This window comes from Stigmatopora argus, chromosome 12, assembly GCF_051989625.1.
Source record: "Stigmatopora argus isolate UIUO_Sarg chromosome 12, RoL_Sarg_1.0, whole genome shotgun sequence".
NCBI lineage: Eukaryota > Metazoa > Chordata > Actinopteri > Syngnathiformes > Syngnathidae > Stigmatopora > Stigmatopora argus.
Genome location: NC_135398.1, coordinates 4,921,942 through 4,948,626, shown reverse-complemented (window position 1 = coordinate 4,948,626; position 26,685 = coordinate 4,921,942). Strand labels below are relative to the sequence as shown.

At 39.9% G+C, this 26,685-nt stretch overlaps 2 protein-coding genes and 2 long non-coding RNA genes across 7 annotated transcripts in view; 1 reads left to right on the top strand and 3 right to left on the bottom strand.

Annotated features, from left to right (window-relative positions):
• pigk (phosphatidylinositol glycan anchor biosynthesis, class K) overlaps nt 1-9,831 on the bottom strand; it is a 29,152-nt gene extending 19,321 nt beyond the window's left edge. For both annotated transcript variants that reach the window (XR_013304431.1, XM_077616331.1), the window contains exons 1-10: nt 9,700-9,831; nt 9,458-9,511; nt 9,297-9,388; nt 8,400-8,535; nt 7,990-8,101; nt 7,751-7,847; nt 6,776-6,893; nt 6,586-6,696; nt 4,848-5,020; nt 8-83 (exon numbers count right to left, since the gene is read on the bottom strand). Coding sequence is in view for 1 of the 2 variants with exons in the window: in XM_077616331.1 (XP_077472457.1) it covers nt 8-83; nt 4,848-5,020; nt 6,586-6,696; nt 6,776-6,893; nt 7,751-7,847; nt 7,990-8,101; nt 8,400-8,535; nt 9,297-9,388; nt 9,458-9,511; nt 9,700-9,765 (1,035 nt within the window). In the remaining variant the exon portion in view is untranslated. The remainder of the gene's footprint in view (nt 1-7; nt 84-4,847; nt 5,021-6,585; nt 6,697-6,775; nt 6,894-7,750; nt 7,848-7,989; nt 8,102-8,399; nt 8,536-9,296; nt 9,389-9,457; nt 9,512-9,699) is intronic.
• A 1,085-nt stretch (nt 9,832-10,916) lies between these two features.
• ak5 (adenylate kinase 5) lies at nt 10,917-26,659 on the top strand. The gene is made up of 14 exons (XM_077615265.1): nt 10,917-11,190; nt 12,465-12,651; nt 14,183-14,350; nt 15,197-15,369; nt 18,103-18,216; nt 19,464-19,655; nt 20,469-20,559; nt 21,912-21,982; nt 22,529-22,580; nt 23,405-23,449; nt 24,309-24,472; nt 25,239-25,352; nt 25,429-25,629; nt 26,089-26,659. The coding sequence occupies exons 1-14, from the start codon at nt 10,936-10,938 to the stop codon at nt 26,161-26,163; spliced, it is 1,902 nt and encodes a 633-aa protein (XP_077471391.1). The 5' UTR covers nt 10,917-10,935; the 3' UTR covers nt 26,164-26,659.
• Nucleotides 13,883-17,771, bottom strand: LOC144085710 (uncharacterized). Of its 3 annotated transcripts, none has more exons than XR_013304220.1 (3): nt 17,604-17,771; nt 16,221-16,360; nt 13,883-13,951 (listed from the first exon to the last, which is right to left on the bottom strand). It is a non-coding gene; the product is annotated as an uncharacterized LOC144085710 (long non-coding RNA). The 3 variants fall into 3 exon arrangements; XR_013304219.1 differs by lacking the exon at nt 17,604-17,771 and adding an exon at nt 16,700-16,953; XR_013304221.1 differs by lacking the exons at nt 13,883-13,951; nt 17,604-17,771 and adding exons at nt 15,175-16,038; nt 16,700-16,953.
• LOC144085709 (uncharacterized) lies at nt 22,027-24,448 on the bottom strand. The gene is made up of 3 exons (XR_013304218.1): nt 24,303-24,448; nt 23,982-24,078; nt 22,027-22,254 (listed from the first exon to the last, which is right to left on the bottom strand). It is a non-coding gene; the product is annotated as an uncharacterized LOC144085709 (long non-coding RNA).
• Nucleotides 26,660-26,685: the final 26 nt, after the last annotated feature.

Genomic DNA, 26,685 nt, shown 5'->3' with positions numbered 1-26,685 from the left:
CGCTCACCTGGTGGATGATCTCAGACACTGGCAGCTGATCCGCATACGTGAAGCTCTCCATTTGCATCTCTCCGTCGTTCAATCTGAAAAGAGGTTTTCATACATATTCAAAACGGCATTTTATACATGAGTATTGACCTCAAAAGGCTGTCTTTGACAATAATAAGTCCTGGGATGCCATAGAAGCCCCAGTAGTGGATTACTCGATGATGACTGCAAGAGGAGCCGCTCTTGAATTGGATTAGCGAAATCACACACGCTTCCAATTCTAGTCTTTCCCCGTGACAGCATTGGTATATTTTTGCGTGGTCACACACACGTTTCTCCAAAACCTAAAATCCTGTCACACCCTAATTGAGCCTATCTTCCCTCTTCCTATTGGTTACTAGTAGGCGTTCCACCTCCTTCAATAAGGGCGGCCATTGAGAGCTTGAAATGCTACTCACAAGTAGGTAGCATGTATAATCGATTTGTTTTGAATTACGATTCCATCTGTTTTTGCTTTTTCTATGCCCCCCCGGACCCTCTTCTCTCCAGTGTATTTTCCCAATACCATACCTGTCAACCTCTGCCGATAACTGCCCTTATAAATGATTATGATTCCCCTTACAAACCCCCAAAAAACCTTACAAACACCGTACGAGTCGTACGGTGTTTGTAAGGTTTTTGGGGGGTTTGTAAGGGGAATCATAATCATTTATAAGGGCAGTTATCGGCAGAGGTTGACAGGTATGCAATACACAAAGGGAGTACACTAACCTGTGCTGTGACATATAGAAACAGTTTCAGCCTTTAAAGAGACTGACATTTAGCATTTTTCACCCGAACAAGGCCGATTGATTGAAGAGGTATTTTAATTCCCGACGAGTGTTCGCATTTAATCTTTTACGTGCCTTTCAATTATAATTGGGCGCAACCATCTAGAACAATGCTATTTTTTTTGCAATCAGCATGATTGGAATTATAGTTAAACCTCATCAAAATGCACCACTAATTAAGTAAGGGTTAGAGCTTGTCTTCTATTATAATGTTATTGATAACTACAAGTACTCTTTGAGCTGGGCTTAATTCAAAAGAAAAAAAATACACATTTTTTCCCCAAAAATAATCATTTGCTACTTCAATAACGTCTTTTTCAAACAAAAAATGTCAAAGTTCTTCATAAAGTTCGGGAAAAGACACTCACTATTCAACAATTAATTGTGTGCTTCGCAAAACGAACGCCTCCATTTTTATCCATCGAAAAAGGTGCCGTCAACAGTTGGCTTGAATGACCTTTAATATGAATAATACATGTGTACAGATATACTAAAGGTCTTTTCTGTAAAAAATATGGCAATTGCACAAAGTATGTTATGTAAAGTTTTCAGACATTGCTTTGTGCAATTCAAGTTAAGGAGAGTCTATAGTTCAGTGGCCATTTTTGGTTTTAAAAGACTGACTTTGGACTGTGTGTGTAAATTGTAAAAACCAAGACAGGAATCCAAACAGTTGGCTGTTCCGTGTGTGAATTTACCCAATCAAAAGTGTGATTAAACCAGCAGTGGTCACAGAAATACTGTATATCGTGACATGGAGGTTGTATGCTACTGCCGTCTTGCGGTCAAACTCATACTTCTTTAATATGAACCATATTGGGAAAAATTCTCAATGAGTCACACTTTAAATGGACCAATTCACAAATGATTCACTGGCAAAATGAATTTGGCGGCCATTACGGGGCGACGGTCGTTTGCCTGCGATTTGGTCTATCGGCCATGAGTGACAAAATACAATGTCATTACATTGTTAGGACCCAAAGATAATGAAGAGGGGAATGAATGTGCCATTAAAATGTCCTCTCAATCAAGTGCATGTCACTTAATGGAAGCGCTCCATGTTGTCAAGCAAAATGGTCGGCTAGAAAAGGTTGCCGGGAAAACAGGGCGGTATATATAGCCAGAAATTACAATTAATGACTCACTCTTTAAAAAACGCCTATTGACAAGTGTAATTGTGCACCATGAGATTATCAACAAATGAACTATTGTGATTTGAGAGACATGTTTGACCTAAAAAATTATCCAAATCCTGCATACGGAAAAAAAACAGTATGCAATTTGCCTTGTTTTTACATCTCGAAAAATTAACTATGTTTTAATTGACATTTTTAAAAGGGGGGAAAAACAGGAAATGATCTTTATTTTAAATATTTTATTTGAATTAGTTGTGGTGGCTGCAACTGCCCTGAATTTGTGCAAGAAAAATGTTTATATGTGTGCAAAAAAGGAGTAATGTAACCTATCAAACCAACCTGGATAATGCAGTCTAGTAAATGATGCAGTAAAATCAAGTTATTAAATCATTACATTTACTAGGCTTGGACTCACACGCCCACCTTCTACTGAATTAAATCACATTCAAAAATACCCAAATTATAGTACGCCCTTTGGGGGTTGCGAACGATAAAAACAAATGAACTTGGTATACCATTTAATTGGACTGGACTGACTCTTCTACGCATTGATTTAAATCAAAAGATACGCAAATTGAGGTATGCTCTCGAGGGGGTTTGCCAGATAAAATAAGAATATTAAACTTGACATACCATTTAATTAGTCTGGACTGACTCACCCCCACAAATACCAAAACGCTGGTGCGTTCTCCACGGGGCCCACATGTTAAAATAAATATATGGAAGATTAAGTATGATTTAATTGGCCTGGACTAACGCTGAACGGGATGTGGGTTTGTAATTTGCAGGGAGTGGGTTCGCCATCTCTTAGGAAACACATGGTGCTCTCCCTTATTTTTCATTTGTGTTATCTGGCTTCTACACTTGCACTCCAGCGGTGAAGAAACAGTTTATTTATTTATTTCAGTTTTTACAAAAGACTAGAGATTCTGGTACAGAGGTGGTGGCGGATAAATTGACCCATTTAAGGTGTTTTTTTTTTTTGCTTTGTTATTTTTGCCCTTCTTTCCACATGAAAAAAAACATTTCCCAAGGGAAGGTAGCATCATTAGCAGAATGTGTGTGTCGCTGCCAACGTGACTTTCATTATTACTTTAGTATGCAGATTAGTTTCTCATTAGCAATACATCTAAAAATATCCCTAGGACTAAAAAAGGTGAGTGACAAAACTCATTTGCATCTATTGCTGGGCTTTTCTAATTAATATACGATACAAGTAATCGTGTGCTGAAATTAATTCAGGTGTCTCGACAGTGTCCAAGAATTGTTAGACTTAATGTTTTCATTGTCTGTTTGTATGTGTGTGTGTGTGTGTGTCTCTTTAAGATAACTTAAAAAGGAATAAAAGGGAATATCATCAAATTTACAGGATTTGTTTAGAATAAGAAACTGAACAGGTGATTAGGTTTTGGGGTAGCGAGATTAAAGGTTGAGGATTTTTTGGGGTGATATTTCAAGAACTTTTTGATATGAAACAAAAGAGGTGATTAGTGGTAACGATACACAAGTCAGAAAATGGAATTTCACAAAAAACTTGAAAAACGGATCAGGCTATTATATGTTTTTACACACAGATTAAATGATAGAATTGTGTCAAAGGGTATTTTTCCATTTGTCTTTTCCTTAAAAGGGTCCAGGGAGCTCATCAGGGTTAGCAAGGTTGAACTGAATATTCAGCAGTAGAAGAGACATAAGAACCCTCTCTAAGACTTAACTAGGGCAACTCAACAGAGCTGCTGGTGATTTTCTGGTCTGCATTATTGATCTGCTCGCTACTATGCAATTGTAAACTAATTCAAGAAGTTGGTTTTGAGGTACTGAAAAGTTGAACGAGTCAGTACAACCATCTAGTGGCACGACTCGTTATTACATCACAATGGGTGCACAATCACGCTAGGTGGCGCTAGAAAGTTAAAGTTATTAAATCTGTTCTTCTGATATATTTTTTTTATAACAGAAAAAAACATTCCTGACCTGAGGTAAAATAATAAACAAAGAAAAATGTGCCCGTCTTTTTCTCCAGGACACAAACAGGACAAACAATAAAACAATTTAATTTAATCTAATCTGGCTCAATAATCCCAGCCCTTATTAAAAATAAAATCGTGTTTGCAGTTGTGGGGAGAAAAAAAAAAGAACACCACACAATCAACAATGTGCATGGACATCTATAATGGAATCTAAGTATCACTGCTCTGAAATGAATTTGTCATTGCAGTCAATTCATTCATTAAAATAATAATAAGAATAATAAAATAAATGACTAAAACTTTGGTGGGTGAATGTAGAGCAGGGGTGTCAGACTCTGGTTGGTTCGCGGGCCGCGTTAACGTCAACTCGATTTCATGTGGGCCGGACCATTTTAGATATAATATTTAGATTTTTTTTATATAAATGGATAAAAAAAAAACTGGATTAAAAGCCCTGAATATTCAGTTTTTTATAGATCTAAAACAATGTTTATTTTAGCTTTTTTTAAATATATTTTTAGATTTTACCAGATGATTTTTGAACTAAAAACACAGAAAAAATTGATAAAAAATTACAATTATTGATTTAAAAGAAGGAAAATCAGGAAATGTAATATACATCTATACTCTTCATTTTAATTTGATCCTAAAACAGAAAGTCGGCACTCATGATTTACTTTCCCAGGCCACCCAAAATGATGCGCCGGGCCAGATTTGGCCCCCGGGCCGCCAGTTTGACACATGTGATTGTAGAGAAACGGATGTGCTTTGAGACTGTTAAGTGTGAAATATCGGCAAAACACAAGAGCACCATTTGGTTTACTTTTCATATCCCAGTTGCAGTTTTTTTTCCTATACCAGTGGCTGCGTTATCATTTTGAGGGCATTTATCTATTAAAAATAACCATTTTAGTTTGTCTTACCTATCTTCCACCAATGGTACGGGCTCCGTCAAGTTGAGAGTCTCTGTGGTGATCTCCACCTTGCGAACACTCCCAAAGAAGTCCGTAATGAGGACGCTTCCTGGATCTCGCCGGAAAAGGTCGACGCGGTGGCCGGTGGTGGACACGCACTGTCTTTTAGGACATATTTTGAACTGCGGGAACAATGAGGAAAAAAAGTTAAGACATGTATTCCATCTTGAGTTAGTGTCTATTCCATCCATCATGTTGTTTTTCAGCTCTCAGCCAAAACACGGAATGTACGACGCAGAATAGGTTGCGGACAGTCTGACAAATCGGTCACATTGATCCCAAAATGAGTACGACACAAAAGGAATAGGGAAAGTCATTAGTTGGAGGTGACGGATGGAGAGTGGAGTTTGTTTCCTCAGGCCATCGGGGTTTTTTTCCGAAGAAGAAGGGTGATGTGGGGGTGCTGCCAAGCTAAAGTGTGGGCGAGATCAGCGTGGAGCCAAAATTCTCACCATGTTAAAAAAGTGGAATATGCTTTATACATTCTTTTTCATGTCCGGCCAGCCAAGCCCGTGTGTGTGTCTTTTGCAGAGGAACAAAGAGATTTAAAAATAACGCGACTGTGAGTTGCTTCCTAAAAGGCTTTTGAAGGCACCAAATACTTAGAGGGAGACATATTATGCTTTCTTTTTTTAAAGCAGTTAAAGCCGTTCCCAGGGTTCTTTCAAGTCGACGCAACGCCAGTTGAAGTCAACTTTAAAGCTAAATGCTAATAAATAAATAAAAACAGAAATATATCCTGGTTATGGCCTCCGATAAAATTTGAACGCTGTAAAACTATTTTAAAAATAGCATTCATAGAGAACATTTATTTTAAATAATATTTTTTGTTTGTTTTTGCTAAATAATAAAATTTGAGAGCATTAAAAAAAAGAGAACAATTTTACTGCAGCTAAAGTCTCCCAGTCAAAATGGACTGGACGTTTAGCACCGTCAATTGAAGCCAGATTTTGGCGTGGCCATCACTTATACCTGACAAAAAAAATCTCTGGTGCGACTTGAAGGCGGCATTCAAGTCTAAGAAAGCCAGTGCACTGGAGGCCTTTCCTCATGAGGAATGAGCTAAGAAAGCGCTGCAAGAAACTTGTGTCAAGCTGTGTTTCACATCCGGAAAAAGTACTGCCAAAAGGCTGTTGTTCTCAGCGTCCATATGGGAGTAACGCCTTGAATAATTTGATCAGGTGGCAGCACTACAACAAAAATATTGTGTTTCCATTCAAAAACCTAGGTCTGGAAAGGTATGCTTGGATGAGTCTAGACGAGCAAGGGTGTCAGACTCGGGTTGGTTCGTGGGCTGGACCATTTTAGATATAATATTTAGATTTTTTTTTAATAAATGGATTAAATGAACTGTATTAAAATCCCTGAATATTCAGTTTTTTATAGATCTAAAACAATGTTTATTTTAGCTTTTTTAAATATGTTTTTAGATTTTACAAAATGATTTTTGAACTAAAAACAGAAAAAAATTATTAAAAAATTACAATTATTGATTTAAAAGGGGGAAAATCAGGAAATGTAATATACATCTATACTCTTCATTTTAATTTGATCCTTAAAAAGAAAGTCGGCACTCATGATTTACTTTCCCGGGCCACACAAAATGATGCGGCGGGCCAGATTTGGCCCCCGGGCCGCCACTTTGACACGTGGTCTAGAGGGAAAATAAAGAAGAAAAGGCGCTCACTAGGTCGTTCATATTAGTCTTGCTGGCAGGGTGGACATCTTCCAGGAACTCCAGCAAATAGAAGGTGTACCGGTCCATCAGATGCACGCCAATGGACAAATCGGCCTGGTACTGCAATGAAGGAAAAACATCACATTTTTGTGACTATTTGTGCAAAGGTGTGAATGTTTGAAGCAGTCGCATAACCCACCGACAAGGAATCTTCTCCGACTTGACTGCTGGCCAGAGCGATGATGTTTGGCGAGTAGAACCTCTGGTACATGGAGGCTCCCTGACACGTGTCGATGATGAATAGGAGCTCGTTGTACCTGATAAGGCACGTCAAAAAAGTAGTCGAGTTGGAGAGAATATGTATTTCACGCGCACAACCTTGGAATCATCTTTCATCGGCATGTTGCTATGGCAACTGAGACCTCCCCAGAGTACAGTCTGCCTCTTTTTTTTTCTACACAGTATCCCTTGAGCCACTAATAGACAGCAAGTCTATTTCAACAGGAAGAGGCTGGCAAAAATAATGATTACTGCCAGTACAAATTAATAATAAGAATGAAATCGGTATAAAAATTCTACATTTTTTACATGTAAATCCAATCAAATCAGTCAAAATGTAAAACACCGATCAACATTATCATCTTTTAGAAAAGTCGTTTTGTAGAACGTTTTTCATTGAAATGTCCTACCCTAAACTTATTAAAAAAATAATAATTTTCTTTTGGTGAAATGCAAGATGTGTTGTTGTTATATTCGTACATAATACATCCAAATTGAAATGTAAGGCTTTTTCAGACATTTTTCAAATCACTTAGAACTGAATTTACTGGAAATTTCAGGGTCAGTTTTAATTCATTGGAATTTTCTGCAATGCAGATCAAAATTTAAGGAAACTGAGACTTAGCAGACACAATTCATGCCACCATATAATTTTCAAGATTATTAAAATTGAGACTTTACAACTACAGATTTGCAACTTCTTAAAGTTAGCAATTGTCATCAATAACCTGCAAAAATAAAAATAAAATCCCAACGTCCGGGCATCTTGAGAAGCCACGTATATGGCAAAATATTATTGTTGTCCAAATAATTGATATCATATCACCATGAAACTGTTTATTTCCAACCTTAATGTTTACTTCGACCTTTCCTTATTTACATGCCGATTACGTACCTTCGTTTTTGCCACATCTGTTCAAAGACATCCGCCAGCTCCACATTGCTGACCTCCTCCGAGTCCTGGAATTTCAGGAAGCCATTGCCACCGTGGCCTTTAAAACACATTCAAAGATGCTTTGAATTTGGCTTCTTAGGTATCATTTTTAATCTACAGTCACTTTGAATTTCAACAGCCCCAAAGCTACAAAAATTCAATATGCAAGGCTGTGCGTATATGTGCGATTGAACAGCGACCTGTCAAATAAACAAGGACGTTGCTTCGGTCGTCGGACAGCAGGCGTTTGGACCGCGGGGTGCTGAGGGGAAGCCTCCCAGTCAGTACTCGAAGAAAATTTTCCACAGTCACCTAAAACATGGCACAGTGGCATTACTTGGACCTCCTGCTGGATGGCAACCATTAGCAAATACATTACTACATAAACTGGTATTTGCATTTTTGAGTCTTGTTAAGTAACCATTTTTAGTCTAAAAAGGATTTTCAACAAGGAATCGGGCATTTTTGTACACGTAACATGTGCTAAAAGTTTGAAACATTATCTTAATTTAGCATGCGACGGGCCTCAGAAAAACTTAAATCTCAAAGTTTCCCGAGGAATAAAGGTGGCAAGAGCTTCAAGGTTGCATTAGGATGTCGGTGAACTAACCTCATAACCTCGGTAATCCACCTCTACGTCATCACCGTACACGTTCAGTTCGGCATTCTTGTGACTGAAGACGGTGGCAGGCTTGGGGTTCCTGTGGTTGCAGGCCATGTCGTCTGCCAGCATCAGCACGATGTGGCTGGGGCAAGAAAAAAAGGACAAATTGTTCTCAATTAACCCTGGAAAGTCAACGGCACTGAAGCATTGAATGTTTACCTTTTCAATATGTCAAACACTGAGCAGGGGGGGCGGGGTTAAATCAGCTATATAGTGTTATTGGGTGTCATAACCCTAGTATACGTATTTAGAATAATTTGAATATAAAGGAATTTTAATGGCGGAATCTAAAGGGTCAATTTCCCAAAGTTTTCTGAAATACACTGCATCTGCTTATTAAAATAGAAACAAATAAACCAATGAAAGCTTTTTTTGACGGCAAATGATCTTTTCGCCACTGTGACAAGAAGGACCATTGTCCAATCAGATGCCGTATATTTTTTCTCAATTGAATCTATCTTAGATTCATTCATTCATTTTCTTTACTTTTTTCACGGGGGTGCTGGAGCCTATCCCAGCTGAGGGGGACAAACACCCTGAACCGGCGGCCAGCCAATTGCAGGGCACAAATAGACCCACAACCATTCACACACAAACACTCATTTATAGAAACAATCTAGAACGCCCATCCAGATTAATATGTATAATACAGTCGTATATTAAAACATGCAATGTGACCTCCATTTTAGCCATGATGTAAATATCATGTCATGTCATATCTTTCTTTACGAGTATTTTTTTTATAATTACCCCCAAAAATATTTCATCTCAAATAACCTTTAATTTCCGGACATTTTTAACAATGGTTCTCAAAATGTTTTTATGCAAGAATCCCAAATTCACCTGTCTGGGATGCCAAGACGTTTGACGCTCCGATACAACGATAAGCTGTTAGCCACATGGCGATAATTGAACCAGAACCTGGACGTGCACACCTGCGACAAAACAAATATTATCAAGTTGACAAAAGCATTTAAAGATCCATTTCCCATTGCTGTACTGACCAAAACCGCCCAGTTGTTGGTGTGACCGCTCTTCAAGAACTCCTTTGTGGTGTCCTGGTTTAGACAAGAACATTTCCCCCCTTTTTAATTTATATTTACAACTGTAACATGCCACGATACAACGCTAACAGCAAAACGATCCAAATAATCTAGCTACCAAGATGTAGCAGGAGGCTAACCGGTAGAAAAACGTCATCTAAATGGGTAAAACTATAAGATCAAAAAGGAAAAATTATGCCTACCTCGAGATTTATGCAGCTTGCAAGGAAAAATGTGCTTAAAAAGACTGATAAAGTGGATGTTTTCATTGTAAAGTAGCACAGACTGTATAAAATGAAAATGTGGTTGCAGGATAAGGAAGTGAAATAATCAAGCGTCGTTTGATGGTACTTCCTGTTAAGATGCATGTCAAAATAAGAGCTAATAACATCTTCTAACGCACGACCGTGGTTGTGAAATGTGACACTTTATTACTCGTTTTTACTAAATTTGACATGTATCCTATTTTTCTCATTACTCCTTACATTAAAACAAAAATATCTATACTTTCTACTATACTCACATTTTTCAACCTTGGTGTAGTAAGATGATTTTCATTCATATTTGTTTTTTTAATTAAAAAAAAATACATGAGTTTAATGCATTAAAGTAAGAAAACATTCCAGACAATTCAGATGTCTAGTGTCTCCCGAAAAAAAAAGATATCTTGGGAACAGAACTTTTTTATTTCCAGAAGTCATCACAAACGTTAAATCATTGCGGGACAAGTAGTAAGTCATTTGAAGGTCTCCAGCATACACGCAAAAGGCTTACATTGTCGGCTGTGGAGGAATATTATGCAACAACAGCCAAAAACAGACATTCCAGAGCTTTTTTTCAAAGATTTTTGGGAAGGTTCTCATGGCGTCCAATCCTTTTTCGGGATTGGATCGATCAGTCAATGCCACGGAATGATGACCATTCACAGACAGTTTAAATCAAGGGTGTCAGACTCAACTTGATTTCACGTGGGCCGGACCATTTTAGATATAACATTTAGATTTTTTTTTTAATGGATTCAAAGAACTGGAATAAAATCCCTAAATATTCAGTTTTGTATAGATCTAAAACAATGTTTATTTGAGCTTTTTTTTTAAATATATTTTTAGATTTTATGATCATAATCATTTATAAGGGCAGTTATCGTGTTTGTAAGGTTTTTTGGGGGTTAGTAAGGGGAATCATAATCATTTATAAGGGCAGTTATCGGCAGAGGTTGACAGGTATGTTCATGTAAAAACTTAATAGGAGTTTTTTGGGTGTGGCGCAGCTGTACATTTCCATGAAAAGGTGACAAATGTACAGTATTTTGATTTTTGATCATAGCCGTTGGAACAGCTGAGTCTCACATTTGCATCAGTGAGGAAGGAGGGGAAGTGAGAGGATGGAGAGAGAGAGGGAGAGGGGGGAGAGAGAGGAGAGAGAGAGAGACAGAGTGAATGAGGAGGAGGGTGTCGTGGCTTCGCCTGCAGGAATCCGGTAGATGGACGCGCGTATACGGGCACGATGCGCTGAGCTTGCGGCGCTCTGACTTTGAGAGGATAGCCGGGGAGGAAAAAAAACAAGCCCCAAAAGAAGCTCTCCTCATCAAAACGGACCATTCAAAGGAAAACAAGTTCCAAATCTCAGAAGGGATGCACACCAACGATGCCAAGGAGTACCTGGCGCGCCGGGAGATACCTCAACTATTTGAGGTGAGGCAAGGAGGCAAGGAGGCATGCATATTGCATTTCCCCCCCAAAAATACAATTAAAAAAGACACAGGAATTTATCAAGTCCAAATGCTTAATTGACTATCCTATTAAGGGTGATGCATTTTGGACACGGTGTTCCTCACAAAAAGTCTCGTGTATTCTGGGCTTACCCTGTCATTGCTCATCATTGCTTTTTGTCTGGATTGTTATGTAATGCAATTTTATAGGATCTTATCCTAAAGGTACTGCCAATAGAAGTCAAAATAATCATTTGCCATGGGCATTTTGAGCTATGAAAATGTCAGTGATGTTGAAGGGGAATTGGTATTGCGCCTTTTAACCTTTAGGAAGCGTTTTTGACGATCTGTCGCCGTTCATCAGCCGAACCTCTGTGTTGAGGAAAGACGACTCTGTCACTGATCCATGTCGCCCTAATATAAGAGCTTTTTCATCATTTTACTATTTTTGCTTGTCGAAAAGTGTTATTGTATCTGCCTTGTCTTTTGGTCACAAAATTAAGATTTAGTACCGTAATGTTGTTAAAATGTTCGACTTTGAAATCCAGTTTTTAATTGAACTCCTGCTGTTCTTTCTCTTAGTGAGATTGCAAGCATCCCAATTTGTGCTCATATTTTTGTATGTTGTTTATCCATAAACTTTTTAAAGTAAATTGAATGATCCATTTTGCACGCTTGCACTCTTTGACATAACCCAAGCCAATTTAAAATTATAATTGTTTTATATTGTACTCAAAGAGATTTTTTTAATTCATATTATTTTCAGTTTGACATTGAAATTGCTGACTTAAAAGATGTAAGTAAACTCATCTGTAATTGTTTTTTTAAATTTCCCATCAATCAAAAAAAATATTCAAAGCTTATTAAACTTAACTCTATTAATTCTGTCAATGTTAGCTTAGTAGTAATAGTACTTTTAGTTTTAAAAAAAATGACATTACCCTCAAACACGTTCATGAAAAAGCTTGAGTTGCGCAAAAGCATATGTAAAACATGACATTTCACATTTTTAATTCTCAATTTGAATGTTTAGTGGCTAAGAAACGAAGAAGCAACTGTTTATATAGATACCATAATAACAATAATGATAAAATGAAGAAAAAAACTCCTGGAGGCGTATAGCAAATTGCCTCCTGCTCTTAATTAGTCCTCAGTTATGAGCAATTGCATTTTTTTTCTTCTTTTTAAAAGCGCGCAATCATTTGACCCTTACTTTAACCGCCACCAAATATAATTAGCACATTTGACTACTTTTAGAGCCTGCTGACGGGATTGATGTACCACCGACCCGAGGACCCCGTGGACTACCTGGAGGTGTGCCTGAAAAAAGTGCGGGAGCTGGGCGGGCCGGACAAAGTGCGCTGGGACACCTTTGTGGGTCAGGAGAAGAAACCGCTGCCACCCATCAACGGCGGACAGTCGCGTCGTTCGCTCTTAAGAAACGGTGAGAAAGTGAAAAATGTCAATATTCATCAATGGCAGCCTGATTATCACATTTTTCCCCCAATTCTATTCGCCGGTATGGTGTTTATATTTGTTCTATACTTAGAAAGGGCGGCGAAATCAAGCACAAGATTTTTTTGTCAAGTTTGTTGAGATTAACAGTTTGACGGAGGCCATCTGTGCCGTCATTTAATCCCGCCGGAGGCCGTCGATGACGACGTGCTGGGGCGACGCCCCCTCCGGGGACGATGTAACCGGGCTTTAGCGCCATGAAGACAGATATGACGATGTCACCTTTGATTAGGCTCAGCGTTTAACGATTAATGCGGAATGGCGCCCGGTTTGTTATTTTTCGTATTACAACTTTGGCTAAGATTCAAAAAAACAAGGCTGGAATTTGTCATCAAGTCACTTAGAGCGTTTGTTTGTTTTGAGATTGACGCACAACAATCGTTTCTCGTTCCAAAAGAAGGATCATCAGGAAATTATGGCTAATTTATTTTATTATTCACGGAAAATCACTAAAAAGTACTAAGATATCAAAGGGGAATAAAATATGATTACAGATTACTGGTAAAAAGAAATGTACCAGATTTTTGGGGGTAATTATGATATTTGGCATGATCACGATAACTGGGTTGCTAATTGTTTAGCTAGACATTTAATCTAAGCTAATTATCATATGGCACACATTTCATGTATAATGATTACAATTTGAAATATTATGTTCTTGAAAAAAAAATGCAACAAAACATAAATCCCCCCAAAAACATGTGGGGCAGAATCCCTTTCAGTCAATCGCTCTGGTGCTGATAATCAGAAAAGAATAATCAATTTGAATAGGGCCTTTGTATCGCAGTGCTCGGCCCCAAATGATAATAACTGGAATGGGAAGACAAATGTCTTTTCACAAATGTCATTTGTGTGAATCCTTATCACATCATTCAAGAGGAATAGATTTTCAGCACAAAAGACAAACACTGAATGCTTCTCTTTCATCCAATCATTCATTCATCTTCCCTCCCAATTATTCTCACAAGGGTTGCGGGGGTGCCGGAGCTTGAACTGAACTGCTTCCCTGTGCATTGTACCTCCCTTTTATTATTATCAATCAATACTGCACATAGAGAATCCAAGCTCAAATGTACACATTGTTACTTTTCCTACTTCAATCTCTGAAAATATTCAAGATTATAAGGGGTGTGACAATGAATCTATCGATATATACCCACCTGTGAGTTTTTGGGGGCCGAGTTTAGAGGGAATTAACTCCAGCAGTGATGTGCAAGATGAAATATCAGCTAAAAAAAACAAAAAAACAAGTGTTTAGCTGTCTGTTCTGCACAAAAAATGAATTCCACAGGGTTTTGTGTCCTTCCGCCTTATTACACATTTTGTTAGTAATTATTATATAGGATTGGTTAATCCCAATCCGATCAAAATAGATCATCACTCAAAACTATCATTTTTGGAATTGTTTAGGAAATGTTTCATGGGCAAAATAGTGAAGAAGCTCCCGTTTTTTGTTCCAGTGATCCCCGACAGTCCCAATTTCCCATACAGACGCTACGAGCGCCTCCCCCCCATCAGTCAGTTCTCCATCGAGAGCGACTCGGACCTGTCGGAGACGGCCGAACTCATCGAGGAGTACGAAGTCTTCGATCCGTCCAGGCCGAGGCCCAAAGTCATCCTCGTTATTGGTAAATGACAAACACGCTCATGTCGTATTGCCCATTTCTCTTCTGCTAACCCTCACAATAATCAGCATAATCAAACAAAAAGGGTTGCAAATTCAGACCAATCCTCTGCTGTTGATTTCATATTTCATATTAGTTTCATTATAAAAACATAAATGGAGGACAAATACCAAAATAATGATGTGTTGTGTAATCTCCACCATCTAATATCGAATCTATTGAATTTCAACTGGTAGAATAATAAATAACACTAGGCAGAATGGTTAGCATCTTTAGCATTTCCTCCTGCGTGGGTTTTCTCTGTGTACTCCAACAATTTCCTCCCACATCCTCAAAACATGAATGCTAGGCTGGTTGAACACTGTAAATTGGTGTGAGTGTCAACGTGAACGGTTAGTGTGCAACCAATTCAGGGTGCCCATAGTTGGCTCCGGGACCCCCCGCCAGCCGTACAGAAAATGAATGAATGAAACAACATGGATACCGTAACATTATCTTCTGTCACGTCCAGAATGAACATGGGAAAAGCAAGTGATTAAATTGGTTTTTTTTCCCTGTGTTGTCAAAACGAACGAGTGAGAGAAAGCTGCTTTTCAGCCAAATGGAGGAATATCACACGTACCTGTTCCATCTAAACCCACGCACGCACACACAAACACAACACACGGTCAGAAAGTGAGAGAGAAAACACACACACACACACACACACACACACACACACACACACCAGTGTCTTCTCACAAAGTCTGGGTGTCTGTTTGCAATCCACCCACGCAACACCATGTTTCACAGCGAGCCGAGCAACATCCCATGATTCCCATCCCCGCTCTCTCCGCCCGTTTTCCGTAGGAGGCCCGGGCAGCGGCAAGGGAACGCAGTGCCTGAAGATCGCCCAACGCTACGGCTTCCAGTACGTGTCGGTGGGCGAGCTGCTGCGGAAGAAGATGATCCACAACGCCACCAGTAACAGGAAGTGGAGCCTGATCGCCAAGATCATCACCAACGGCGAGCTGGCGCCACAGGTAGAGAGGCGGCGGGAAGACCCTGGCGTTTAGCCAGGGGTTATTAGCCGCCTCACTGTCACTGGGAGGGAAGCCAGACGCCCGAGTCTCATTAGCGTCAAGATAATGAGTCAGCGCGGCCTGGGAAATTACTCTTGTTTGCTTTGTGGTGATTCAGGTCGCCACGTGATTGGCGAACACGACTCCAACACACACACACACACACACACACACACACAGACTACACAAGCTTTCTTCTCAACTATTTGGGGGTATTTTGGGGTGAAAAAAAACTACCAATCATAGTTTCCCTAATGTAAATTGAATTGAGTTGAATGCCGTTATTGTCATGATACAAGTATGAGATTTAAAGCTCCATCACAAAGTGCATAAATAACAACAAACAAACAGACAAATAAATAATCAAAAATTATAAATAAATAAAAATCAATACATAAATCATAAATAAATAAGTAGTCATTACAACATAAACAAAAGTAGGGAAGTGCACAAATAATAACAACAAGGAAAGAGACAAATAAATAATCAATAAATAATAAATAAAAAACAAGCAATAAATCATAAATAAATAAGTAGTCATTACAACATAAACAAAAGTAGGGAAGTGCACAAATAATAACAACAAAGAAACAGACAGATAAAAAAAATCTATAAATAATAGATAAAAATCTATGTCATTACAACATAAACAAAATTAGGGAAGTGCACAAATAATAACAACAAAGAAACAAACAAACAGAAAAAATAATCAATAAATAATAGCAAAAAATCAATAAATAAGTTGTCAACATAGAGGAGTAGTCAACATGAATAAGTGGTCACGTAAAAAAGTAGGTACAAAAGTGACTAACCTGGTTAGCAGCCTATGGAGATTTAGTGCAAGTACAAGATAAGTCTTGATTAGGTCGTCCTAAGTGCAGAACTCCAGTTGAGTATGGTGAAGAAGCTGTCTTTGAATCTGTTTGTCTTGGCTGTTATGGTCCTGTAGCACCTGCCAGATGGACAGCAGTTTGGGAACAATTGTTATTTTTGTTGAGTTAGGCAAGACAGCCTTTTTTGCCCCCAAATTGATAGCAATTTTTCAGCCATGAATAGGAAGAAATACTGTACTTAATGTACTTCAGTGCTTATTTAAAAAAAAGAAAATTCAAATTTTGACATATGATTTTGTGTATATTGGCCACCTGAGACAGCGATAGACGTCTACTAGGGATAAACTCAATTAAATTCACAACGGAGTGCCATCTGACTTTTTCAGTTGGAATTAAAAAGTTACGTATAAAGCCACACTTGAAAGAAAAAACGAGTTAGCAACAGACAAATATTTTACCGTCGCCCGATTCATTTGAAAAAGGGCTGAAATCGGATTTTTCGCTGTCATTCCCGATTGCAAAAAAGCAAAAGACTGCACCATGATCGTGATTTCGGAACAGAAATAAAAATCCTGCGGCAAAGTGCCATGCCGAAAAACACGAGGCGCTCCTGCCCACGTTTCCCATGTGCACTTTCACGAATCGCCCTCGCTAACTGCCGAAAAATTGCCTCCGAAAACTCCCTCCCTCCCTTCCTTCCACTCCGGCCGCTCGCCAGATGGCCTGACGTGAAGCAGTCCAACTAACAGCAAAGTGGGTCAAGCTGGCAACTTATTAGACGTGATCGAGTCACTCGGGGCTATCGGGACATGCTTTCTATGCTCATTTTTACTCTTCCACGCAATGCATTAAGTGTCAAATATTGAACGCTTTAGGCCACTTTTAACTTGAGGCAGGTCAAAATATTCATATGGTTTTCGCTCAAAGTGCAAAATCAAATAACCGACATCAATTCTAACATAGTTATTTATACAGAGTAGCATATTGATTGTATTATTTTAGCGATGTCCCGATCCGATACTCTATTATTTCTATATAATAATAGCATACGTTCAACATTCAATCATGGTCCTGTAATTTCATTCCCTTAACAGTGAGGTCTCTCCCCGAAAACCTTGTTCTGTCCAGCTGCATTTTCTTCACCCCACAATATTAACAAACTCCCCTGAGGCACATTAAAACTATCGCACACGAAAAATACAGATTGAAGCCAACATTACAATTCCCAATCCCGTTTGCTTTTAACATATTGGAATGTCAACGCATCTCTCCGCAATTGAATAGTAGGCTTCCTATTATTATGACAGAGATACAAATCTATCTTTTTTGCTTTTTAACATATTTAGTCAAACATGGATTCACCTCCATTATTGCTGTTTTTTGCCGGCTGGAGTCAGCCGAACAACTTGAAAGATTGCGAATGCTCCGACATCATCCGCATGATGGAATTTCGATGAGATGGGAGCCGCGAGTGTATGTTGCTGTTATTTTTAGAGCATTGCAGCACTCGTGGATCCGCTTTTGTTGACCTCCCGCTGCAGTCAGGAAGAAGTAAGTGACACTAAATGATGCTGGCATTCGGTGGCCTCGAGTGAGCCGAGCCACCGTCACCAAGCCGCACCCTAAAACAATGTGCGGTAAATAAAGAAATGCATATATTTGCCAGCGCTGAGCCGCTGTCGATTCTCTTAAGTCAAAGCTCGACTTTATAAATATTAATGTGCTTTTAACCTGTCGTCAGCCAAGAAGAAGAATCATGTGATATCGTATCGCTCAGCCGATAGGGAAGATGAGATTTAAAAATTTGACAGAAATGTGCCAAATTGCCTATTTGAGTCTAACAAAAATATGTATTTTGCAGGAAACTACGATTACCGAGATCAAGCAGAAGATCATGAAGATCCCAGACGCCAACGGCATCGTCATCGATGGCTTCCCGCGAGATGTCGGACAGGCCTTGTCCTTCGAGGACCAGGTGAGCCTCAAATATCCAACGTTGAAACTTGAAACGGTACTTGGACGTTCGGCGAAACGTCCATTCGGCGAACTGTCCATTCGGCCAAACGTCCGTCGGCCAAACGTCTTTCGGCGAATCATCCGGTCACACTTGAAACAAAATAGAAACATCATCATGTTTAAGATTACATAGTTTTAGGGCAGATTGAAACACTGGTGGTACATTAAAAAAACGAAATTTTGATGAATAATTTTCGATGACAGTATCTCGATGCAATTGTTCACGATCCAAATACATTTGGTATTCGCTAGAGCCCAAATTTACATTAGAAAATGAAATCGCTAACAGTATTGCTGAACATTAGCCACTTGGGTGTTTTTAAAAGAGGAATTCAGGAGGCTACACAGTGAGCAAGACTGCTAGCTTCTAACAAGCTAACGACAGGGAGCTTTTTATGCTGCCGTTGCGCTAAACAAGGGAAAAATCTCAAGGGTGTCCTTGGTTTTTGTTGCCATTGCATTCCATTAAACGTACATAACGTTTAGCGGCGTCTAAATGAGATGTCATTAACTCACCATTAGTTACACGCTGTTCAACTAAGTTCAATGTCGTCATTTACTATTTTAGCATTTTACTATTTAGTCTGCATGCTTTCATTCCAATGTTGTCATTTGAAGCCTCTCGCCTGAGACAAACCGTTACAAAGAGACGTCTTTGTGTCCTTTCCAATGTCCGTTTTATGACAGTTGACTCGGTCGTTCGTCGCCACTGTTTTTTTTTTTACAATTACCCGAGCGTGCGGCTCGGCCGACGTGTCCAATCAGCTCGCCCCAGTGACAAACACCTTCCCGTAGCGCATTCCGAATGATATCTTATTTGTTGTTTATCTACTCTATGTCTGTAACAACTGAATAACCTGTTGCTGTCCACATCACAATAGCTTTGTGCTCAACTAAACAAAATCCAGATACCACACTGGGGAAGTAAATTGACAAGTAATTGAGAGATACACAGATGGACTCCACATGGTGGTTAGCTGGCCTTTCCCGCGTCAACAGTGGCCTTTTTAGACCATTCCGTCCTTTCACTGGGACCTCCAACCAGCAGCAGGACTCCCTATGGAGACCCTTTTAAGTTCCCCAGAGCGACTCATTTTTCTGTACCGCTACCTCCTGGGACGCCATGTCTATTCTTGTCTTGGAATCTGGTTGCGCGGATGGATGGCAATTTATCTACAATGCTTGGCTTTCCCTCGCTCTGGCTAGATCTGCACCCCCGACGTGGTGGTCTACCTGGCATGCACGAACCACCACTTGAAGGAACGCCTGCAGCGGCGGGCCGAGCAGCAGGGTCGTCCCGACGACAACCCCAAAGCCATCGACCGGCGTCTGACCAACTTTAAGCAAAATGCCATCCCGCTCGTCAAATACTTCCAGGAGCAGGGCCTCATCGTCACGGTAACTGAATTATACGCAGTTATATTTTAACATAGTTGAGGTTAAAATAACTTGCTTTTTCTACACACATTGTTTTATTACTGTATGTTATAAAATTTGAGTTTTGTTTTTTTTTTTAGTCTAAAAAATGTTTTAAACTGATTCATGACACTTGAGTGCAAATATGATTTGAGTGTTTTAAGCTGCGAGCGCGGAAATGAATGGCTTCAAAATAATACAATTCCTAATTAAATTGAATTACCGCAAAATTCTCTCGTGACCTTTGACCTCCTCACCAAAATTTAATTACCACTTCATATTACAAACATATGCTATTCTAGAGTTATCTTAAACACAAAGTGAATACATAACGTCTGCAGTTAGGTCATATATTAACGTTTACATTTTACAAATGGGCAGTACTATTTACTATTGTAAAATCAGTGCTTCTATCAATAGAGGACGTTAGTAAAGGGTGTGATGACAAGTAGACTTTTTTGTTGTTGATAATGACGACAGGGCCTATGTCCGATTATTATTATTATTATTATTAAAGACATAATTCTTCCCTGAAGAAGAAAAAAATGGCAAATTTAACCATCAATGTGTTTGTATGTTCACACTCATGTCTAATGGGCAGCTCATTAGAGAAGAGTACTTGTTAATTGCAGCCCTAGCAAGCGCTCCGTTAAGTGGTTGGAACGATACGCGAGATAGAATCCGGCGAAAAGCGCTGTTGCCAAAAGTAAAAATGCCTTTATCATCTTCTCGCAGCGACACTGAGCAGAACTCAGTGTCAACTTGAGTTGATGTTTTGACGCTCTCTCCCCTCAGCTCGACGCAGCTCGGGATGAAGAGGAGGTGTTCGGTGACATCAGCGCCACGTTGGACAACAAGCTCTTTCCCTCGGAAGACTCTTCCGAAGGTAATCGAGCAACGTTCTCTGTCAAAATTTCCGCTCGTCACAGGCTGCTATTTTTTGAAACGATAATTTTCTCATTTAAATCGTTGTCCTTGTGCCGTTTCTTGGAGAAACTAGCAGAAATACACTTTGTTATTGTTTCTAATCCAAGTCTTTTACCATGTTAGCCCTCCCAGATCGTTTTGTCCAATGATTGAACCTTGTTTGCACTTAGAATATTTATGTAATAGATGCATAGTGCAGTGAGTTTCATCAAGAAGTCAGGAACAGGAAAATCTCCTTCCTGCTCCTTAGTTACGGTGCTCGTCGGCATGGCAACCGGCATTGCGGGGCTAGCTAAGCTTAGCGAGGAACGCGTGCACAATCATTAAAAGGTCGGACGGGAGCTACTTTCGATTGGTTGAGCGAGTCGCCCGTCATTGTCAGCGTACTTTCTTCTTGAGGGGTGCCGTGCACACCGGTGAGTTCAAAATGAACAATGGCCTTTCTCTGAACCCTCGGCGTGAACAGAAAAATGGAGACGGAAGACTCACCGGTCTGTGGAAAAATGTTGAAGAGCCACAGGGTGCTCATGGGAGGATGGCGGGGGAGGGAATGTGTCATCCGTGTGGCAACCGTGGCTCCGGTGACGTCGGGACGGGAAATGTCAAAAGGCCTTAGCAGATGGAGGAATGGAAGTCGGCAACGTAGTCCAATTCCATCGAGTCACGGCCGAAGAACCTTTGGAGGAATTTGAGCCAATGAGTTCTCGTCATGTTTGCCCATTAGCCGGCATATTGTCACGAATCGCTATATTCAGTTCTTTGTTTTTTTAACACCACGCCAACACTTGTCGTGGGCTTTTTTTTTGTTTCCTCCCATTTAGAAAGCGTGACGCTCAGAAAATGTTTTTCCATAATACATGCATCGCAAAGGAATGCAAAGAGAAGCAAGCTGTCGTCTCTGCTGAGGTTAACTCGCTTTGTTTTTTTAATGAGGAGTGTAAGAAGAATGCCAAAGGGAAGGGTAATTTATGACCCAATTGCACTGCACTTGAGTTGGAGACCTGATTCTCATTGCGCATTTCAAGCACGAGTTGTTAAGTTTTATGCAGACTCGTGAACTTTTGTCATTTTGTTAAGGTGAGGCAAGTTAACTGCAAGGAAATTCATTCATTATTTAACGCAGTTCCTTTTTTTTTACGGTGCATTACATTACATTATGACCATAATGGAAATGTAGGATTCACCTAATAGCGGAGGTCATAAGTGTGTTATATGTATACTATTATTGTATTTAATAATATAAGAGCATACATAACAATGTGATTCATCGTAATTACATTTTTGAGGCATTGTTACTCTTTGTCGTCACAGGTCCAGGTGAACTGGATCGTAGTATGCTTCCTGAATGCAACATGGTGGACTTCACCGAAAAAAATGATGAAGTAAGGATACGTATTAAGTTGTCTTTATCAACATCAAAGGCGTTTTCACCTTTAGTGTTTTTGCTAACGACATAGACAACTTAGTCATCACTTAACTCGATCCGATATTCACGTTATGTACAAACTTTACCCACGTTTAAGTTGTGCTCTCAAATTTTTTTGGGTAAATAAACATCAAAGACTCCTTCAAAGACGGGAAGCTCAACGAGTCTTGCAAAAACACAGCAGCTCTCCAGTGTGCAAAGAACTGCCAAGTAGTCCTCACCGCATTCCTGGAAACAGCGTAAACAACATAAGCATCTCTTAAATATTCCATTAAATAAATATTCATGAAAAAAATGGAGCAGCAATGTTTTTGCACAGCTTCCCTGATTTGTATGGACGATAATCTTATGCCATAAAAAAATAATTGAAGAAGTCAGGTCGCTTCTACTTTCAGGCAGCGCAAATGACATAGATTAAAAAAAAAAATCTACATTTGCACAGCTGCACTTGATCTTTCCTCGCTTTGTGCGAGTGACTTCAAATGTATTTCTGTGTCTTGAGGATGACGAGGAGGAGGAAGAGGAGCTGGGATATGGCGAAGAAAGCCACGGAAGTGAGTCACTTATTCAGCTCGCACTGATTCATCATGAGTTAAGCACCTTTCATCTTCAACACGGGTGTCCATCTTTGATTTCACTTTCGGAGGGTCTTTCTTTATGTTTACTAACTAGGCCCGCCCTGTTTGGATTCGTTCATTCCCTGTTTTTTCTATGAACCGCCATAAATGAGGTATTACTGTATACATATTGAAATATTCAAGGCAAAATCATGAAATGGACACATTGTTTACTTCCATGGGCCCGTGTGCGGTCGATTGGTCGCCGGTCCTTTGGTCGCCGGTCTTTTGGTCGCCCCGACCGCGACAACGGGGGACCAAAAGACCGACGACCAAAAGACCGGGGACAAAACAAGGTAAAACAACACGGTCTACGCATCAATAAAAGCCAACAATGGCCATGAGCAGTTTCACTGAGCCGACATGAGAGTTTGTATGTAAATGCGTTGTCCCTTTAAGAAGCTACGTCAGTCAGGGTCTTAACAAGTTCTCCAACAAAAAACAATAAAAGTCCAGGAAATTTGGAGCTTTTCTTTAGCCTAAAAATTAATAGGGCATTAAGTATGACTAAATAGTAATTCGCAGTTTGCATTTAGGGAATTTGAGCAACAATTTAAATGGTTATTATCACTTACCTTCCGGGCGACCAAAAGACCGGCGACCAAAAGATCGGCGACCAATCGACCGTGTACCCCATGGGCCACGTAAAATCATGTGGTGGGCCATTTTGGGTTTGCCCCCATATGCTTGAAATGTTCACCTACTCGTATGATGAATTTTGTGTGCGCAAACAAAACCTTGCTCTTTTTTTGTCGTGACAGTTTTCCACATGCTGCCGAAGAAGCCAAAGGTCATCTTTTTGATGGGTAAGCACCCGCACAGCGGTAAAGCGTAGCTCATTAGCAAGAGCTGAATGCCAACATGACATGACAGCATGGCTTCAGATACATGAAGGCTGCTTTATGTTTTCCGGGCAGATAGCGATGGGTTACGCTTCATGCCATGTGTTATAATGTTTGAAAATGCTAATAATACTCGTTGTAGGAAAGGCAATTCCAATGCAAAATGATCAAGAAGCGTAAAGACATATGTCAATTAATTATTAATTCCAAATAAATTGAAATAAACCATTTGGAAAGACATTGGATCATGAAATGTCAATGTGAAGATGAATAATAATTAGAAACAAAGACTTTGAATGAGAAATATTAAAAAATAGCAATAACTATAAATATTACAAAGATAATAATAACGTAAAATATGGAAAAAATATGTAAAACAAAAAAGAATTGAAACTAACAGAAAAATAGTAATAAAAAATATATTTTTTTAAAACACTTTTTTTAAATGTAAAAATATGTATCAATAGATAGTGCAAAGACAAACGAGCTCCTCTACCTGGTCATGTGCTGGCGAGGTTGGTTTTAGACGATTTCAGGAAGGTTGATGCTGTGACGTAGCGCTCGTCTGCCGGCACTGCCGTCGTCATGGTAACCTGTAAAATCCACATGGAGCGCACCATCTCCTAAGATTTGTTTGGATAGAGAAAATAAACCAAAAAGAATCTGCCTGTTGGGCTATAAAGAGAGCGGCAGCACCTGACCGATAATCACGTCATTTTTGTCAAAATGGTTTGGCCAATGGCAGTTAATCCATTAATTGGATTAACATCACTTCATCAGAATACTTTTGGAAATTAACATTTTAAAATGTGCATACTTGCAGGCGCGGCGGGCTCTGGCAAGCGCACTCAATGCCAACGCATGGAAGACAAGTTGGGCCTGCGTCACGTGACCTTGGCCGACCTGTTGTGCGGCGAGATGCAGACTCCCGGCGACAGGGGGCGCCACCTAAGGGACGTCCTGCAAAGGGGAGAGCCCCTCCCGGAGGTCAGTAGTGCGAGAGCGCTAATTCAGAGCAAATACAAAGACTGTACTAAAAATATGGTTTACATAAATTATGAAAGCAAAGTGTTTAGTGCAGGGCCAGAATTTGCTGTGGGCAATGTGGGCGACCGCCCAGGGTGCAATGTATGTGGGGGCACAAGGGAACCCTAAAAAAAATTAAAATACGTTTTTTCCCTCTTATTTTCAAGTCAGTGGCGTAGACTGCCTGTCAAACCAATCATCCAGAACACAATTTAATTAAGTTTTATGCAATTTACATTAGTGTGTATACGTTGCTTGTGTATATTTCTACTTCCATTGGATCAAAATGTGTTCTTGCTAAAATGATACTGTATGAAAGAAGACCTAGGTTGATATTCAAGCGTGTATTTGATAAACATAACATGTTATTGTTAGATGACAGCTGTGACCTCTCTTTGGTCCATCGATTTCAAACACATTTTTCAAAGGTTCAGTGATGTGTGTTGCAGGTGATTTTTGAAGTGAAATGTCAGTGAAGCCAGCAACTGGGAGAATAAATTAGCATAAACAGTACGGAAAATGATTAAATGAACGTTTGACTCGAGCATTTTTGCCCAAAACTGTCCGTTAGCTTTTGTGCGCCTTGATTTTGGACTTTTTTTTTTATGTGTAAATGATAGGAATTGGACAGAAAGTATAGAAAAAGTAGCGTTTTTAAACATGTTCAATGTTTAGCCATTGGAATCTAAATGTGGAAATGGCATTTTACCTGGTTTTATCGCAACAGGATGTCGCCATGGACTTGCTGTGCGAGGCGCTCACATCCAGGAGGCAGGCTAAGGGCGTGGTGCTTTGTGGATTCCCTGTGGACCTGAGACAGGCCCAGCTGTATGAAGCCAAGGTGGGTTTTCTTCTGTGCTTGGCTGGGAAAAACAAATTATACATATTTTTTAAATCATTGTGTGTGCATTTGGAAGATGGGCGAACCCACCGCCGTGCTCCTGCTCAGCTGCTCCAGTCAAACGCTCAGCGGACGCCTGCAGAGCCGCCGGAGTTCCTCTTCGTCCATCGGGTGGGCCCCGGACAAAGACACCGCCCCCAGCTGGAGGGCTGACAGCTTTTGGGCCGACGCCCAACCTGTGGCGGAACACTACGACGGCAAGAAAATCCTGCACACGGTCAGTTATGCGTGGAAAACCCCATACCTGTCAACCTCTGCCGATAACTGCCCTTATAAATGATTATGATTCCCCTTACAAACCCCCAAAAAACCTTACAAACACCGTACGAGTCGTACGACTCGTACGGTGTTTGTAAGGTTTTTTGGGGGTTTGTAAGGGGAATCATAATCATTTATAAGGGCAGTTATCGGCAGAGGTTGACAGGTATGAAACCCATAGATTTGGATGATGCAAAAAGACTTGTCTTTTTGCATCATCAAAAACCTTGTATTTAAATAGGGGTGTGTAAACTTCATATCCACTGAATGAAACATTTTCATCAAACAACTTACTGAAAATCTACGCGTCTTGCACAAAAACTAATTTGAAGAGAGCAAAAACAAGATTGACGTTCACTGGGCTGCTTTTGAAAAATGCGTACCTTTACGTCAAGTGTGTTTTGATTGTTGTTCACAGATTGATGCCGAGCGGTCGCCTGACCAAGTGTTCGCTCAGATCTGCAAGGCGATGGAGTCCTCGCTTGCTAACTGATCTACACACTCACATACGCACATGCACGCAACCCCTCAATTCACACCAAACACTGCGTAAAATTGCCATCAGGTATAAGTGCCAAAGCACTACTTTTCTATTAGACAAAGCTTTGGCGCCCCCTTAGGCTGTCCCAAGAACAGCAAGTAGGCACATTTCCCAACAAATAACAGACAATGATGTTTCCCCCAATCACAAAGCCTGTATAAAGTCACCTACACTGCCGTGGTTCTGCTGGTTTTCACGTTGATTCTGACTTTTCCTCACTACTCAAGTTGGGTTGTAATTGGCAGCTGACTCGAAGGCGCCCCCTGCAGCAGAATCCAAAGACTGCTCCCGTTTACACATAACCATCCTCCTGTTTTGTAAGGAAGAAAGAAAGGAAGCATGCATTCATCACTTCTATCAATGACAAAACTAAAAACATTTGTACGGTGGCGAGCTTGCTTAAGATGTCAGTCTGCTGTTTACATTTCAATAAAATTGTGTATTTTGACGGTTGGCCTGATCTTTTTTTGTTCC

Bases quoted from the DNA above. Each gene is read 5' to 3' on its own strand.
- ak5 (XM_077615265.1), top strand. From the start codon at position 10,936: ATGAGGAGGAGGGTGTCGTGGCTTCGCCTGCAGGAATCCGGTAGATGG. The intron at 22,581-23,404 runs GTGAGTCACTTA...TTGTCGTGACAG, and splicing joins TGGCGAAGAAAGCCACGGAA to TTTTCCACATGCTGCCGAAG. The intron at 25,630-26,088 runs GTCAGTTATGCG...TGTTGTTCACAG, and splicing joins GCAAGAAAATCCTGCACACG to ATTGATGCCGAGCGGTCGCC.